This window comes from Zingiber officinale, chromosome 5B, assembly GCF_018446385.1.
Source record: "Zingiber officinale cultivar Zhangliang chromosome 5B, Zo_v1.1, whole genome shotgun sequence".
In the NCBI taxonomy this organism is placed as follows: Eukaryota; Viridiplantae; Streptophyta; class Magnoliopsida; order Zingiberales; family Zingiberaceae; genus Zingiber; species Zingiber officinale.
Genome location: NC_055995.1, coordinates 1,262,524 through 1,279,885, shown reverse-complemented (window position 1 = coordinate 1,279,885; position 17,362 = coordinate 1,262,524). Strand labels below are relative to the sequence as shown.

Here is a 17,362-nt window from a genome sequence, read left to right as displayed (position 1 = left end):
AATTTACAATAGAGACGACATGAGTGGATAATATCAGACTGCCAGTAGTGACTGATTTTTGCTACGTGCAAAAGAGCGGCAAATCTGTGTTGCCGAGTGGGCAAATCGATCAAGCAGCAGAGCAGCACGATCGGACGTAGCGGATCAGAGAGGGGTCGATCGGGCAATAAGGTCGGGCAACAAAAAGGCCGACCGAGCGGATAGAGAGAGGTCGACCGGGCAAAGTAGGCAGGCCTAGCAAAAGGCTGATCGGGTGAACAGACAGGCAGGTCGAGTAAACTGATGTCAGTCGGGCGAACAGACGGGCAAGTTGGGTAGACAGGTCGGGCGACACAGACAAGTCGGGTGGACAGTGACTGATCGGGCTAGCTGACAGGCCGAGGAGCAAAGAAACTGGTCGGGTGAAGATTTCGAGCGGGAAAAAGGACCGAGCAAATGGTCGGCCGAGCTTTGACACAGAACGGGACCAGTAGAACAGAGCGAGCAACGGACCGAGGCCTGCGAGAGTTACAGTTTCCTTGAAACAGATTCGCCCCATCTTCGGCTATGCTTCAAGCCTTACTAGGGTCGTCTGTTTCCTAGGATACAACGGCTAATCGTGATTCCCACCAAGCAGAAACGTCTATCGTTTCACACATTATCACTCGACCGTTTCGATTCTGCATTAATATCGAATTTAATGCATCATTTTGCCCCAATCGGTCTGCCATTTGGCGCAGGCAGGTCATGCATGCACACGAGTCAATATGGTTCAGTGCAATTCGGGTCCTGGATTTGTATCCCCCTCTCCTACTGCACACCCACACGTAAGAGAAAGTCTCTTCCCATGCATTTGTTCACATCCTCAATGCATGTGAATCACAATATAAACTAACCAACATGTCATAAAACTCCCAATATGAGATTAAAATTCTATTTACAATGAAGTTTCTATCATCTTTCACTTTTTCTCTATTCACACATATTTAACACTTTGACGATGAGCATCAAATGAATTATTATTATTGTCTGGTTTTCTCTCCCGTTGGGGTGGATCAATGATCAAGACATTGCATATATAGTTTGTACAGTGGTAAGTGTATTTATATGTATCGAATCGAATCAATATGCATAGTTTTATCAGAGGCCAGTGAGGAATTGAATCTGCTTGAGGAGAGGAGCAAAAGCCTCCATCAGCTTCTCGCAGGGATGGTTGTGTATTCCCTCGTAGGTGGTCACTACAATGCTTGCGTCTTTGGATTGGCGTTGGACTTGTTTCTTCACGTTGCATGTGTGATGAGTACACCGGTAGTAGCTCCTTTAACAATATAATTAGCAACAATTGGACATGAGAAAAAAATAATTAATATATAATAACGACAATTAATCAAGAAGCTGCTAGCTAGCCAATAAGGAGAAATAACATATTCTTACTGGCATTAACTTACATTTACATTATTTTCTAATTTCAATTCTTGTTTTTTTTATCCGGGATTCAAATTGATGATCAGTAATTATGGCAACGATCAGACATAGAAAATGAAATTGAGCATTTTTTACTTTAGCTTTGTAGATAGGTTTTTAAAATACTCGAATAATGTATCATAGTTTAAAAATTATTAAATCGTATATCGACTTTCTATTTTATCCTCGTCCTCAAATCAATTCGTCTGGACAAATAAATCAATCGGTTGATTTTTTTCAGTCGAATCGATTTTATTTTGTTTGAAAAATTCATCAGTCGATTTCGACCAAAATCGACTGATAGACTTAGAGATCTTGGAATGATATGAAATAAGTTTTTATATGTTCGTCTAGTTCTCCTGATTGTAAAAATACTATCATATATTAATTTGACCTAATATATTGAGAACAGTGATTTTTGAACACTAATTAGTTTTTCAAGCATATTCGTGTTAAAAAAATCACTGCTCTCAATATATTTGGTCAAATTGATGTTTGATAGTATTTTTATAATCAAGAGAACTAGACGAACACATAAGAATTAGTTTCATATCATTCCGAGATCTCTAGGTCCATCAGCTAGTTTTGGTCGAAATCCGTTGATGGACCTAAAGATCTTGAAATAATATGAAACTAATTCCTATGTATTCATCTAGTTCTTCTAATTATAAAAACACTATCAAATATTAATTTGATACAATATATTAAGAGCAATGATTTTTTTTTAAACTCTGGCCGAATGAACCTAAATAAAATTAATATAGATTCATTTAACCAAAATAGGTTAATGGATCTAGAGAGCTCAGAATAAAATAATGAAAGTAGATCCTATTATTTTTTCTAGTTCTTATAATTATATCCATACCATCAGAGATCAAGTTGACCCAATATATTGAGCAATAATTTTTTAACATAAATTAATTTTTCAAACAAATTTATGTTTTAAAAATCACTTCTCTCAATATGTTCGGTTATATTGATATTTGATAGTATTTTTGGAATCAGAAGAACTAGATGAATATATAATAATTAATTTTATAGCATTTCAAAATTTTTAAGTCTATCAAATATGATTTTATAGATAACACGATTAAAATTGAAAAACAAGAGTATAATTTAGGGGACTAAAAATGCAATTCTGTTAGAAATAATATTACTACCTGGGATAAGGGCTGTTCTTGACGGCTTTCTGCCCATACTTGCGCCATCGATACCCATCGTCGAGGATGTCGTTAGGGCTCTTGGTCCTGAACGCAAACTTGGGGCTCATCGCCTTCTTCCCCATCGTCGTCGGCGTTGACTTGTCGTTCGACCGGCCACCACCTCCGCCCGCTTCTCCTTCTGCCTCATCACCCTGCAGGGACACTGCCGCCGCACCGCTCGGCAGAAGCAGCGACGCTAACCCCAACTCCGGCATGAGCAACGGCGCTATTGAATTATGATAAATACTCTGTTCCTGCAATACTTGCTGCTGCTGCTGCTGCTGCTGCTGCTGCTGCTGGATCATGAGCAGACTCTGATGAGTTGCGAAATTCGGAAAGCTGCCGGAGATCATCGGTGCCTCTGGTAATTCCCCTCCGTCCATCAAAACTCTCGTGTCCATCGATCGAGTTATGTAAAAGACTTAAAACCACGAGAGATATGATGTTCGCATCGAGAAACAGAGGGGGGACTGCGATATATATATAGAGAGAGGGAATTGAGAAAGGTTTGGGGGTTGGGGGAGGTTGGGAAGCGTCAACTGCATGCATGCAAAATGAGACAATCAACGACATACCAACAAACACATATCAGCTCAACTGCCCTGCCAATCTCGCTGCATATCGATCGATCCATCGATAGATCGACGCAAAAATTTTGTTTTTGAGAGATTAACGAAAAATTCTAATACACGGATAGATTACGTCAATATGGTACTTTCTAACACGTGCATCGTGCTTGGACTTCAATTATATAATCCTCCATGTTTTTTTTTCGTATGTTTTTTTTGTTTTTGTTTTTGACACAGACCACCAGGCTTGATCTTGAAGCTGGCAAATAAATTACGGATGATCGACGACGACGACGTCTGTTGATTAAACAAGACATGGCATTGGTGTTCACGCCTTAAAGTAAATTATTAAGTGTATTGTATGGGGAATATTTTTTAAGTCGATAAGCAACAAACGTATGGCAGTGAGCAAAGAGATCGATTAATTACTGAAATCGATCAAAGTTGAGGGAAAAAAGTTGGTGACAGAGTTTTACGTGTCGTTCACCTAAAGATATCGACTTTATCGGCCTCGCAGCAATTATGACAATCTGATACGAAATGGTAGTTATGCTAAGGTCAATTGCCTTTACTAAGTTTTATTGTATTTAAAAAGGTAGATCCGCTACCTTAGCGGCCCCCCTAGTGCCGGCCCCACGGATATGGAGGGAGGTTCATGCATGACGGGGTAAACCCCAGGTCGTCAGTTCCTGAGAATCGACCCCTGGCCATTACGCCAGAGATACCATGCGCCCACCGTCTGTGCTACGCCCTGGGGGCAAGTTTTATTGTATTTAAGACATTATATAATGTAATTGATTTAGTTAATTTTTTAGTAGCTCGTTATTATATTCAGATATACCATCAGCTAAACTCTTATCTCTACCCTATTTGCTATCTGCGCTTCTTTTGAGTTTTAATTTAGTTTAAGTTATATTGATAGTATTAAATTTTAATGATTTAATATTTATTAAGTGTAAACTATGTGCATGCTTAGTTTTACACATATAATATTGTTACAAATTTAATTCTCATTAGGTAATAATATATATCAATATGGGGTGTTAAATGAAAACCTCAGGTTGACTTAGAAGGCGAAGTCAAGGTAAGGTGAAGGTTCAAGCCAAAGAAAGGTGGCGGTCAAAGGGCCACCCTTGGATAGAGCTCAGCCTCTCATCTAGCCCTGAGGCCCTCAATTCAAGGGCGACCGGTCTAATGGTCGGTCCTGCCTAAGGAACAAGCATCCCAGTCCTAGGTACAGTCAATGACTCGATTGAATCTGATCAGCCCGAGATATTACTTCAGTGATTGGGGAATAGTCCCCAGTTATGAGAACTCCCAATCGAAAGGTTAGGCTGGTCCCTGGGGACTTAGTTTTCCTTTCTCTAGAAGACGAGTAGCCCTATGTACGACAGGATGACCATAAAGTTGTTCGAGCCCGAGCGACCCTACAAACTGGACGGTATTTCACCCAGACTTTCAGACTCTTATCATATATTCGAGCGATCTTAAGAATAAGACAGTATTTCACTCAAATTTCTAGGCTCCCAGCATATATTCGAGAGACCCTAAGAATCAGACGATATTTCACCCAGACTTTTAGACTCCTACCATATATTTGAGTGATCCTAAGAAATAGACGGTATTTCACTCAGATTTCCAGATTCCCAGCATATATTTAAGTGAGTCTAAGGACGGGGTGGTATATCACTCAAACCTCCAGCATTACCACACATGTATATCAGAGCAATATAGAGTGCAAATCATCCTTACAAAACTCAAGTTTCCATTTATTATTCACCTAGGAAGGTCGACACCCGCTGAGATATACTCAGGGAACAATATTATCAAAGAATTATAATAACTTGTCAGAGAATAACAACTATTTGCTAGAGAATATTCTTTTAAGATGAGGCAGGTCCCGAGAACCTTCCTCGGAGGCGATTATGCTTCCCCTCAACGGACATATTATGATAGCATATTCCTTCAACTGCCTCATTAATGGTGTCAATTGCAAAAAGACAGCATACGAGTAGTGAAAGATTCCTTGGACTAGCTATACGTCTTCCAAGATGCATATATTCCGTTGCTCAACAACTTCTGACATCCGACATTCTCTGTCATCTCGTGATTGCGGAGGTTATAGAGGTGATATATAAATAGGAGGTTTTCTCCAATGGCAAGGTAAGCACACTAAATACATTGTACTGTGGGCATCCTGTTCTTCATTGCTATTGTTCTGCTTCCTACCTAGGCATACACTGACTTGAACGTCGGAGGGATTTCGCCAAGGACCCCTTCTCTAGTTTTTGGCACTGACATTCTATTGGCTAATTTAAGTGTGTGTAGGGAGCTCAATGCATAGTCAAGCATTCTCGATCCCATCCAGATGTCTTCATCCGGTCAACACCGTAGCCACCTATCCAGCGTGTCATCTCCATCTTTCAGACATGATTATATATGAATAAAGTTTAGATATACAATAGATTAGAAAATATATTTATTATAGAAGAAAATTTTGATTGAGTTGAAAATTTTATGGAGTTTACTAAGCGTCAGCCAAAGTGTATGAATGGTGACCAGTAACGTTGTTCGTGTAATCATTGTAAATGTAGAAATATAACTTTTCGTGATGAAAATACTGCGAAAGTATATTTAGGTAGAAATAAATTTATTCCAAATTACTACAACTATATTGTCATAGAGAGTCATATATATTTGAGCCAATTAGACCTTTTATTACTTTATCATTTGCCCCTTTATTTTAGTTGGAAGAATAATCAGCTAATGATAATGCGATGCAATTAATAGTTTATGACGCGATAAATGTAGTTGATTATTTGAATATAGATAAAATACCAATATCTAAAGTTTAGACACTATATGGCATGATAAAGGCTAGTCAAAGAGAAGTGTGAGAAGATATTCCTTCTGGTTATTCTCAACTGTCAGCTACTTCAAGACTATTGAACATGAAGGCAGAACATCATTTCTCAGAACGATGTTACGATAACATTTGTCAATTGATGTCAGAGTTGCTCTCTACTGATAACACAATAATTGATAGCTTATGTTGGTGCAAACGACTCTAGTGTTTTGATGTTTTGACTATATATTTATTGGAGTTTAGTCATGTCAAGGTTGTCTGGATGTCTAGCAAGGGAATGATGAAAAGTCTACCAAATGATTAGTCCTAACTACAGTTAGGCAAGAAAAGTACTAACTGCGGTTAGGTAAGGGAAGTCCTAGTCACGGCTAGGCAAGGAAACTCTTAACAGATCGTGTAAACTAGGTAGGAAGATTCAGTAGATTTGGAGGAGTTAATATTGAATCCCTAGCGAGTTGATTCGATGTTGAGTCTGAGTGAGTGAAGCTAGGTGATGAAAACTCTAGGGAAAGGTAACCATAGGTTATGGTGAGTGAAGCCAAATGGAGAAACCTTAGGGGGAGGTAGCCCTAGGTTCTGGTGGGTGAAGCTATGTGGAGAAAATCCTAACGAAGGTAACCTTAGGTCTTAGTGGGTGAAGCCAGGTGGAGAAAATCCTAAGGGGAAGTAACATTAGATAACGAGAAGTCTTGGAGGAATGCACTCCAAGCAAGGTTGATCGAAAGGTTTTCGGTCGACCGCGTGAAATCAACCGAACCAACGGATCTTGGTAAACCTAAGTTTAGTTTTACCATAGTATTTTGCAGTACTATTATTGTTTTTGGCCAATTTAGTATTACAGAAAAATTCTTAGTGGATCAGACGATCAGATACTGAGCAAAAAAAGTCCAAACAGGTCTAGATAACCAAATATTTGGTAGGTAGGTTAAGATAATTAGTTGGAGTGGAGCGACGGGAAAGTCGTGTTCCGGGAAGAGACAAGCCCTAGGTCGCTGATCCAACTGAAGAAATCAGGAGGTTTCCATGTTGAGATCAAGACATGTCTTACTATCTTTCCTATTCATGCATTAATACTGTTGCCAGTGAGCTTCATCTTTTACTCTTTGTCGGTATACTATTATTTTTAGGTTGCATTATTTACAAGAAGATAGTAGTATGTTACTATCTTCCTTTTCATTGTACGAATTACTTCTTTTTGAAAGTTTCAGGAAGAAGAATTATTGTGAATTGTCCAACGGTGCGATGAAGGATCGTGGGTCTTGGAGTAGGAGTCGACATAGGCTCCAAACTAAGTAATCAAATGAGTCATTTACATTGCTTTTACTTTTCTATTCCGCTGCTTATTTTGATAAAAGAAAAGGTTTTTAAAATGAAGGATATTCACCCCTCCCTCTATCATATCTTTTTGATCCTTCAGTTTCTACAATACAAAGAATTGATTAGGGGCTTAGGTTTGCCTGTGGAAAAAAATTGATTGTTGTATAAATAATTGTATGATATTTTGGAATGAAGACAGTGAACTGATTGATTGCATAATATGTAATCACCCTCTTTATAAGTAGCGTAGTTGCATATCAAGGAAGAATAAGAAGAAGAAGAAGAAGAATTTATCATGGTAAGTTATGTATTACTTCTCGTTAACTATTAGATCGCAACGCTTGTGTACATTTGCTGTAACAGCAAGCCACATAAGGTGGTATTATAAGCATGTACATGAAGGAGATATAATGTGTTATTCCTCTAAATCACCTGTATGGAAATATCTTGATATTATATTTCCCTCCTTGGCAATGGAATCACATAATATAAGGTTGAAACTTTCATAAGATGAATTTTATCCATCTGTTCAATGTAGATAATAATATTCATCTTGGCAGTCATATTAACACCATATATAACTTACCGCCATAGATGCACATAAAAGACAATTTTATGTTCCTTATCGTGCTTATTCCAGGTCCAAAAATGCAAAAGAGAAGATAGATATTTTTTGCAACCTCTAATTGCTGAGCTGAATGAATTATAAAATGTAAAGTCAGAGACTTATGATATTGCAAGTAAAACTAATTTTACCCAATATGATGCTTTATTATGAATAATTAGTGATTTTCTAGCATACTCAATAATATCAAAATGAAACATCATTGGTAAATTAACATGTCCACATTGTATGACAGAGTTTGACGTAATGTCATTGCTTGAAGTGGGATATGTATCTTGGTTTGATAACTATCATAAATTTATTTACTAGTTGAGCACCCTTTTAGGTGAAATAAGAAATATTTTGTCAAGAGTAAAATGGTCGAAAAAGTTTTGTCATCAATCAAATCAGGTGAAGAAATTATTGAAGAAATATACAATTATGGATTTGTACAAGTAACTTAAACTGGTTCTGATAAATTAAATAAATATATTGTTAGGATGTGCTAGTATGATTGGAAGAAAGGAATCATATTTTGGGAGCTAACATATTGAAAATATCTACTCATTCGACATAATTTAGATGTGATACATGTTGAAGTTTTTTTCAATAATATCTTCAATGCTATGATAAATGTTCCTAAAAAAATTAAAGACACAACAAAATCACATGAAGATTTGAAAGAATTAGTTAGCACACCTAAGTTGTATCAAAATGAAATAACCAATAAATTTTTAAAAGTTTGTTATACATTGGATAAAGAAGTTAAGGAAGCTTTATGTAGTTGGTTGAAAGAAATCAAATTTCCTGATGGGTATGTCTCAATTTGTGGATATGAAAAAAATTAAAAATATTTAAAATGAAGAGTTATAACTATCATGTGTTCATGTAGAGACTTATTCCAATAGTTTTCCATGATCTACTTACTACTAATGTTTGACAAACATTCATAAAATTGAGTTTGTTTTTCGTAGATTTGATATCGAGCAGTATTATGACAGTGGAAATGATTTGGTTAGAAACAGAAATACCTATGATACTATATAAACTTGAACGCATATTCCCATCCAGTTTTTTGATTCAATATAACATATACTAGTTCATTTACCTTATGAGGCATGACTAGCTAGTCATGTGCATTATAAATGGATGTATTTCTTTGAACAGTTTTTGAGAATATTAAATAATAATGTTCGTAATAAAGCAAGAATTGATAGATCAATATGTAATGCTTATCTAGTTGAAGAAGTATCTTCTTTCTGCTCATATTATTTTACTGCTAATGTGAAAACTAGATGATCCGGGGAATGATCAGTAGGACGCTACGTGGATAGGAGGCTAGTGAATTAGCTGAGATAGTTCCAAGGTTAGATTGATGTCTGGATACTCTGACCTCCTGACCCATAGTTACTCGGGTCTCCCAACTCCATATCCTATTGGGCCTCCCGACTTCATACCTACTTGGGCCTCCCAACTCCATAGCTACTCAGGTCTCCTAGCTCCATAGCCTCCGGGCCTCTGGCTTCATAGCTACTTGGGTTTCCCTACTTCATAGTTACTCGGGTCTCCCGACTCCAAAACCTCTCAGGCCTCCCGACTTCATAACTACTTGACTCTCCCGATTCCATAGCTACCTACTCGGTCCCCTGGTCCATAGCAAATTGGGCCTTTTGACTCTATAGCCTCTCAAGCCTCCCAACTTCATATCTATTTAGGCCTTCCGGCTCCTCAACCATGCAGGATAAGATGTCATTTTAGGAAAAGAATAATCATCGCACAAATCTTGATTATTTTAGGAGGAAGACAACAACATGAATAAATCTTACATTATTTAAATAATTAAATAATAACAACATAAGAATTGGAATAAAAGGAAAAAGTCTGTGAATCTTGATTATTTTTTAAAAAAAAGGTAGCAGCATGAATAAATCTTACATTATTTAAGGAATTGATAATATAAAGATTGGAATGGAATGAAAATGTCTGCTTTCCCTCTATAAAAGATAGTGATTTTCAATCTCCAAGGTACACATCATTACTTACATTAAAATCCTAATATTCATCTTCTTTATCCTCTAATTTGAGCGTCGGAGTAGCTACACCAGGGAACCCCCTAGTTGTCATTCTAACTCTCCTCTTGTTATTTCTCTTAGTCCAAGTACCCAACTACGTTATCATCCTCATTGTCATTCAGAGATTAGCGATTAAATTGGTAGCTAAGGCAATTCACAGTGATTCATCTATCGACACTCGTGGGTAGGATCAAATTGGTATCGTCTATGGGAACACGAGTTAAGATCTAAACCGAAGCGTGAAGATGGATGACGCTGGAAGACCTAATGTTATAGCTATGACGATAGAGGATTTTGATAAATTGGTTGTTACAATGGTGTAAGTGGGGCTAAAGGAGCAACTCTCAGATCCCCCAACAGATCATCCTTCAACTAAATTACCACCCCAATCAGTTGAAGGACCCCAACACATCAAAAGGTACCTTAGTTGACGGGAACGCCACGAATTGCTTCTCCTCTACCAATTGATAAGTCTGTGGTTAGAGAACCCTCTGCATAATCTTCTGGTCAAACCCCTCATCAAGGTTTTCCAAGGGAGGTCAGTTTCAAATTTGGCAATTCGAAGGCTCCTCGGGGTTCTCTGTTCTCAAATGACATCCTTTAGTGACAAATTGCTAAAACACTTTCGAGTATTACAAATTGAGAAGTATAATAATACTATAGATCCTAAAGATCACATATGCAAGTTTGAGAAGACTTCCTTATTACACCAATATACGATGGTGTTAAGTGTCAAGTTTTCTTAATCACGCTCTTGGATTTTGCCCAAAGGTGCTTTAGTCGACTCCCCGCTTCTTTAATTCAGACTTTTGAAGAATTTAAAGTTGTATTCATGCAACACTTTGCAACAAGTTGGAGATACCAAAAAACATCGCATGATCTGTTCCCTCTCAGGTAGAAATTCAAAGAACCCTTAAAGAAATACTTACAATGGTTTAATCAAGTAGTCCTAGATGCTCCCTTGGCTATCCTAGAAGTGCAAGTTAGTGTCTTCTCTCAAGGCTTGATTAATGCATATTTTTTTAGATCCTTGGTAAAAAAACCTCTTACAAACTTTAAAGGGTTACAAGTTTGAGCATTGAAGTATATTCAAGTCGAGGAAGCCGAGTCAGCAATAAGAAAGGAGACATCGATTCCGACTCTGACTCGTGTTTGTAGGATAGAAAGCGCTAGAGAGGGGGTGAATAGCACTCGTGACTTTTTCACATTCATTTTGGAAATCAATCTGAGTAAAATGCAGTGGAATAAAAGAAATAAAGAAAGAAAAATAGAATGCTAACACAATCGAGTTTTACTTGGTTTGGAACCTGTGATGACTCATACTCCAAGGCTTACACTCGTTGAGTGTTTACTTTGGACAATTCACTATCAATTTGTAAATTACAAGTATGCAAACAAAATACAAGAATTATAATTTAAGTACTATTAACAAAATTATACCGATAACTTTGGAGTTTGGAGAGTCATATTTTCGGTGGTCAGAGTAGCATCGCATAGTCGTAGAATCATCTTTAAAGCAGCACACAAGAGAAGGATTGTAAAAAATGAGTTGTAGAAGCTGCTAATCGAACCCTCTTTTTATAATCAAGTTGAACCTGATCCGATCAACTAATCTCGGGATCACTGTTTGACTCGACATTGATCGGTCGGTCAATCCTCCCTGATCAATCGATTGATCTTTCTATCCTAGCTCTCCGTCCAAATGTTGCTGCTTTTGATATGTGTTCGTTTGGTCAACCAATCCAACCGTTCGGTCGATCAAACCTTTGATGCTCCTTGGCTTATCTGATCCGATCAACATGCTATTTATCCACCATTCGATTGATTGAACTGGACGTTCAGTCGACTGATCCCTTGGTCAAAACTTCATCATGAGCTAATATAATCTCTGGGGTTTGATCGATTGATCTAGACATTCAGTCGATTAAACAAGGCAAAAACCTTAACCTGCAAAATATTCTTCTTCTTGCAAAATAGAGTTAAAATAATAAGCAAAATATAGTATTTTGACAGTTTGTGGACTGTCCGGTTCTAACTTTCAGATTTATTAGAAATCCTAATTCGAACTGACGCCTACTATTCCCTCTATGGGGAGCGCATCCTCACCTACTCCTCTAAGGAGAATTTATGTTTTACCAAATCGATCCTCCATACTATCTAGGATTTTCAGTAGGACGTCTGATCCCCGACCCATCCAGTCTTCCATCTGGTGTCCGTGACCCCAGGATTTTCACCTAACATCCTCGACCTTAGGATTTCGCCAATATCCTTGACTTGCTAAGACTTTGCCCAGTCCTTTGGACTAGGACTTCATTGTCTAACCTTAGTTAGGACTTCCCACCTACCTACCGTCAACTAGGACTTTCCTTTGCCTAAGATCACTTAGGACTTTCCTGCATACTCAGTTCAACTTGTTAGAACAACAACCCTGCTTAACTTTGAACCTTTACCAATATCAAAATACAAATTTGATTAGTTGGTGCTTCTAGCATCAACGCTATCCCACTCATCAAGATCGAAGAGCTACTCCACCCATACAGAGTCGAGAATCTAATTGAAGAGGATAAAAAGTGGTTTAAGCCTTGGAGGTGGCCCCAACTATTTTCAAATCTAGCCAACAATCCCCCGAGGTGACTCAGTACTACACCTATCATCAATCAAGTACTCACTCCATTCGAGATTGTTAACAGTATGCAAGGGAGTTGAAATGAATAGTTGACCAGAGAAGCACTAAGCAAACCGAGTCAAGCAAGAGGAAATCTTCTGAACTTTACAAGCATCATCACAACCATGATACTGACCGATCCATGAGTCGATGACCTCATTCTCTGGAAGAACCTCGAAGCTCCTCTTGATCTTGATAGAATGATGAGGAAAAAGACACTAGCAAGGAAAAGGTTAGTACTCGAGGAAGCATAAACATAATCTTAAGTGGACCGACTGATGGAGACTCCACTCGGGCTCGAAGGGTTCATGGCAAAAGGCTAGAAAGTTATGTTGTTAGTGCTAGTCGGGGAAGAGGGTAAGGTCCTTTCATAAATTTTACACTTGAGGTTCTGGTTGGAATCGAGACCCCACATGATGATGTTTTAGTGATTGAAGCTTTTATCGCTAATTATAGAGTAAAAAGAGTATTCGTTGACTTGGGCATCTCTATCAATATCATCTTTAAAACAACTTTTGATCAGATGTAGCCGGACAATGAGAAGTTTCATCCCATACATACTCTCATGTATGGTTTCACCGGACATGAGGTACAAGCTATCAGTCAAATTAATCTCTCTCTTTCCTTAGGAGTTAGGAGAGGAGCTATTAGTGTGAACTCGACAAACATCCTTTATTATCATGAATACTATCTCAGTCTACAATGTCATACTAGGGAGATTGACATTAAGTACTTTTCAAGCAACAGTCTCAACTTTTCATCAAAATTAAATTTATGATAGAGCGTCAAGTGGGAGAGGTGAAAGATAATCAATTGATGGCAAGAAAATGTTACATGGACAAAGTACGAATCGATTCACCTAAAATCCGCCGAACTCAAAATAGTGTAGTTCATGCCATCCAAAAGACATCAATATCCTTACTAGAGAAAAATTATGAAAATGTATGGATACATCCCAACAGACTAGACTAGATCACTAGAGTGGTAGTCAACCTCTCTTCAGAATTAAAACAAGAATTAATTGCATGTGTCTTACATAATTATAATGTCTTCGCCTGGTTCTCCAAAGATGTTACAGGAGTTTCACCAACTATAATGGTTCACCAGCTCAGGGCCGACTCAAGGCATAGGTCATTAAGGCTTATGCCTAGGGCCCCTATTATATTGGCGTCCATCAAATTTTATATATATATATATATATATATATATATATATATATATATATTAGTCAAGATTTATTTTGATCGATATTTTTAATTTTTTACTAGCTAAATTATATTTGATCAATAATTTTTAATTTTTAGATTTAACTAATAATTTTTTTATTTTTTATAGATTAAAGTTGAATTTGATCATTTTTATTTTTTTTACTTGTGTTAGATTTGATTGTTAATTTAATTTTTTAATATTAAAGTTAGATTTAGTTAGTAATTTATTTTTATTTTTTTATTAAAATTTGACTCATAATTTTTAATTTTTTACTAATAAAAATTTAATTTAATCATTAAAATTAAGTCTCAGTAATAAATTAAAAATGTTATACTTAATTAATATTTTTTTATAAAAATACTTTTGAAAGTCTTTCAAAAGCATATTTAACATTGTACTATTATTTCTCTCTAAATTTTATTTTTCTTTCTACTCCTTTATTATCATTTTTTTACCATTATTATTGTGTCCTTACTCTTCGATGAGTTATTATGCACACCTTTTTTTTTTTAATAATTTGTCATCAATATTTACTAGCTAAATATTTTTTACTAAATAAATTTAATTGATGATTTATCCAAGTTAAAATTGATAAAAGATAGCTTGGTTCACGAAGATTCTGTCAATGTGGGATCCTAAGGAAGGGTCTATTGTACGCAGTATCTATATCTACTAGATTATTACTCAAACCAATTACATCAAGACTTACCTTCGTCGAAGTTAAAATTAATTGATAATTTAAAAAAAAAATAATTAAAATGTATATTAATAGTATTATAATAATTTATTAATCATTGCCAAATTAGTTAACATAAAATATTTTTTTTATAAGTTTTACTAATAAAAAGTGAAGTTTGACACAAGATAAAATTATTACTATGTGACCTAGTTGGTCACTCCTTCCGATTGTTTAAATAATCATTGGCAGGATATAAATCTGTCCTTTTAAATTTACTAATAAAATTAAATGTCTCTAATAATATTTTTAATATTTATTTTTAAAAAATATTAAGGCTTTAATTTTTTTTTTTCAGCCTAGGGCCTCCAGAATAATTGAGACGGCCCTGCACCAGCTAAACACACTTCCAAAAGTTAAATCTATTCTACAGAAGAAGCACAACTTCTCATCAGAGCAGGATCAGGTAATTCAAGTAGAAATCAATAAGTTAATGGAGGCTAAGCACATATGGGAAGTTCAATTTCCTACTTGGCTTGCTAATGTGATGTTGGTATCTAAACCTAGAGGTAAATGGAGAGTCTGCATTGGTTTTCATGACCTCAACAAGGTTTGCTCAAAAGACTGTTACCTTTCTCGATCAATTGATAGATTCTACCTCTGGTTGCGAACTTATATACATGTTAGATGTTATTTTAATCAAATATGTATGATCTGATACTTTGGTCTCAGACATTGACTAGACGTGTTGAACACTCCAACAATATGGGCTTAAACTTAATCCTAATATTTGTCACCTCAAAGAAGCACAATGATTGGTTGGGCACAATATTGCTCTTTCTCGATTCATCTCTCATTCAACTAATCAAAGCTTACCTTTTTTTAAGATATTAAGAAAGACATCTAAATTCAAGTGGGATGAAGCTTTCACATAATTAAAGGAGTATATATCCCGATTACCTCTACTTTCTAAACCAATAATAGGAGAAATGTTGTGGATATATTTATCAGTGTCCGAAGGGATGGCAGCAATGGTCTTACTCTACCAAGAAGATGAAGTACAATACCTAATCTATTTTTTTAGACATTTATTAAAAGATGCTAAAAGTAGGTACATTAACCTTGAGAAATTAGCTTTTGGACTAGTTCTCGCTACTTCCAATTAAGGTTGTGTTTCCTTACTCACCCGGTCCTCATCAATAGTAATTTGGGTCGGTTATTTACTAATCTGGAAGCCTCAGGAAGGTTAATCAAGTAGACTACCGAATTTAGTAAATATAATATATCAGCTACGAACTGTTATTAAAGCTTAGGCTTTAGCAGATTTTTTGACAAAAGTTCCTAACCAGGAAGCAGAAGGGATATAGAAAATTTATATAGATGGCTCCTCAATCAAGAACCAAGGAAGTGGAGTTGGGATATTACTAATATCTCCCCGGAAAGATGCATTTCAACTTTCTGTTCGGCTAGATTTCCGAGCATCTAATAATGATGCTGAGTATGAAGCCTTGCTCAGCAAACTTCAAGAGGCAAAACAAGTCGGAGCTTCTCGAGTAGTTATATATTCAGATTCTTAGTTAGTAGCTCAGCAGCTAGATGTAAATTTTGAGATAAAAAAATGACCGATTACTAAAATATGTAGACATTTTTGAGAAGTTGAAAGACGATTTTCAAGAAGTTACTTTTCAAAAGATTCCTCGAGTAGATAATCAAAAGGCAAACGAGTTGGCCAAACTACTAAGCGCATTAGCAGGGTGAAGAGCGAATGAATGTGCATCTTAAACTCTATTAGTTTCCCATATCGAGCAAGATTCAATCTAAGATAAACCTACTGGCTGACGAACACCACTCATTACCTATCTTAAGCAAGGAGTTCTGCCCGTCGATCTCTAACATAATCGGTTACTCAATAGAAGAGTGCCCTGCTTCACTTTAGTCGGGGATATGTTATATCGGTGATCCTTCTCGTGCCCCATCCTCAATGTCCCAATTCTGAGGACATCGAATATGCGATGAGGGAAGTTCACAAGGGCATATGCGAAAATCATATTGGATGAAGGACATTTACTCAAAAGATATTATTAGCTGGGTACTTTTGGTCAACAATGCAAGTTAATACTGTATGATTCATCGCAACTTGTATTCCTTGTCAAAAATATCATAATCTTTCTTACAGACCAACAAAATTCTTGAAGACTTCCACTATGGCAATCCCCTTTGATTAATGAGACATGGATATTGTGGAGCCTTTTCTAATTGGGCCCCAACAAAAAAATTCCTCATGGTAGCGGTGGATTATTTTTCTAAATGGATCAAGGTCGGAACATTAGCCCAAATAAATGAAAATGTGGTCAAAAAATTCCTATGGAAAAATATTATTTATCGATATGTTGTTCGTCACAAGCTCCTAGCTGATAATAGTTGACAATTTCAAGGTCGACGATTAAAAGAATAGTGTGAGAGATTCATAATCTAAGAGACTTTCACTTCAATAGCCTATCCACAAAGAAATGGTCAAGTAGAGGTGATCAATCAAGAAATAGTTCAGGACCTTAAATTTAAATTGGATCATGTTAAGGGTAACTCGGTGAACAAATTGCTAAACATCTTATGGGTTTATAGGACTATGCCATAGGAAAGTACTGAAATGACTCCTTTTCATTTAATTTATGGAGGAGAAGCAATTTTTCCTATAGAAATTGGAGAAGAGACAATTTGGAGGAGCACTTATGGGCAAGA

The 17,362-nt window shown here is 36.5% G+C and overlaps 1 protein-coding gene across 1 annotated transcript; it reads right to left on the bottom strand.

Moving 5' to 3' along the window:
• Positions 1-892: 892 nt before the first annotated feature.
• On the bottom strand, positions 893-3,092 carry LOC121987188 (probable WRKY transcription factor 56). The gene is made up of 2 exons (XM_042541083.1): positions 2,604-3,092; positions 893-1,297 (listed from the first exon to the last, which is right to left on the bottom strand). Exons 1-2 carry the CDS (start codon positions 3,044-3,046, stop codon positions 1,120-1,122), a joined length of 621 nt encoding a protein of 206 aa, XP_042397017.1. The 5' UTR covers positions 3,047-3,092; the 3' UTR covers positions 893-1,119.
• Positions 3,093-17,362: the final 14,270 nt, after the last annotated feature.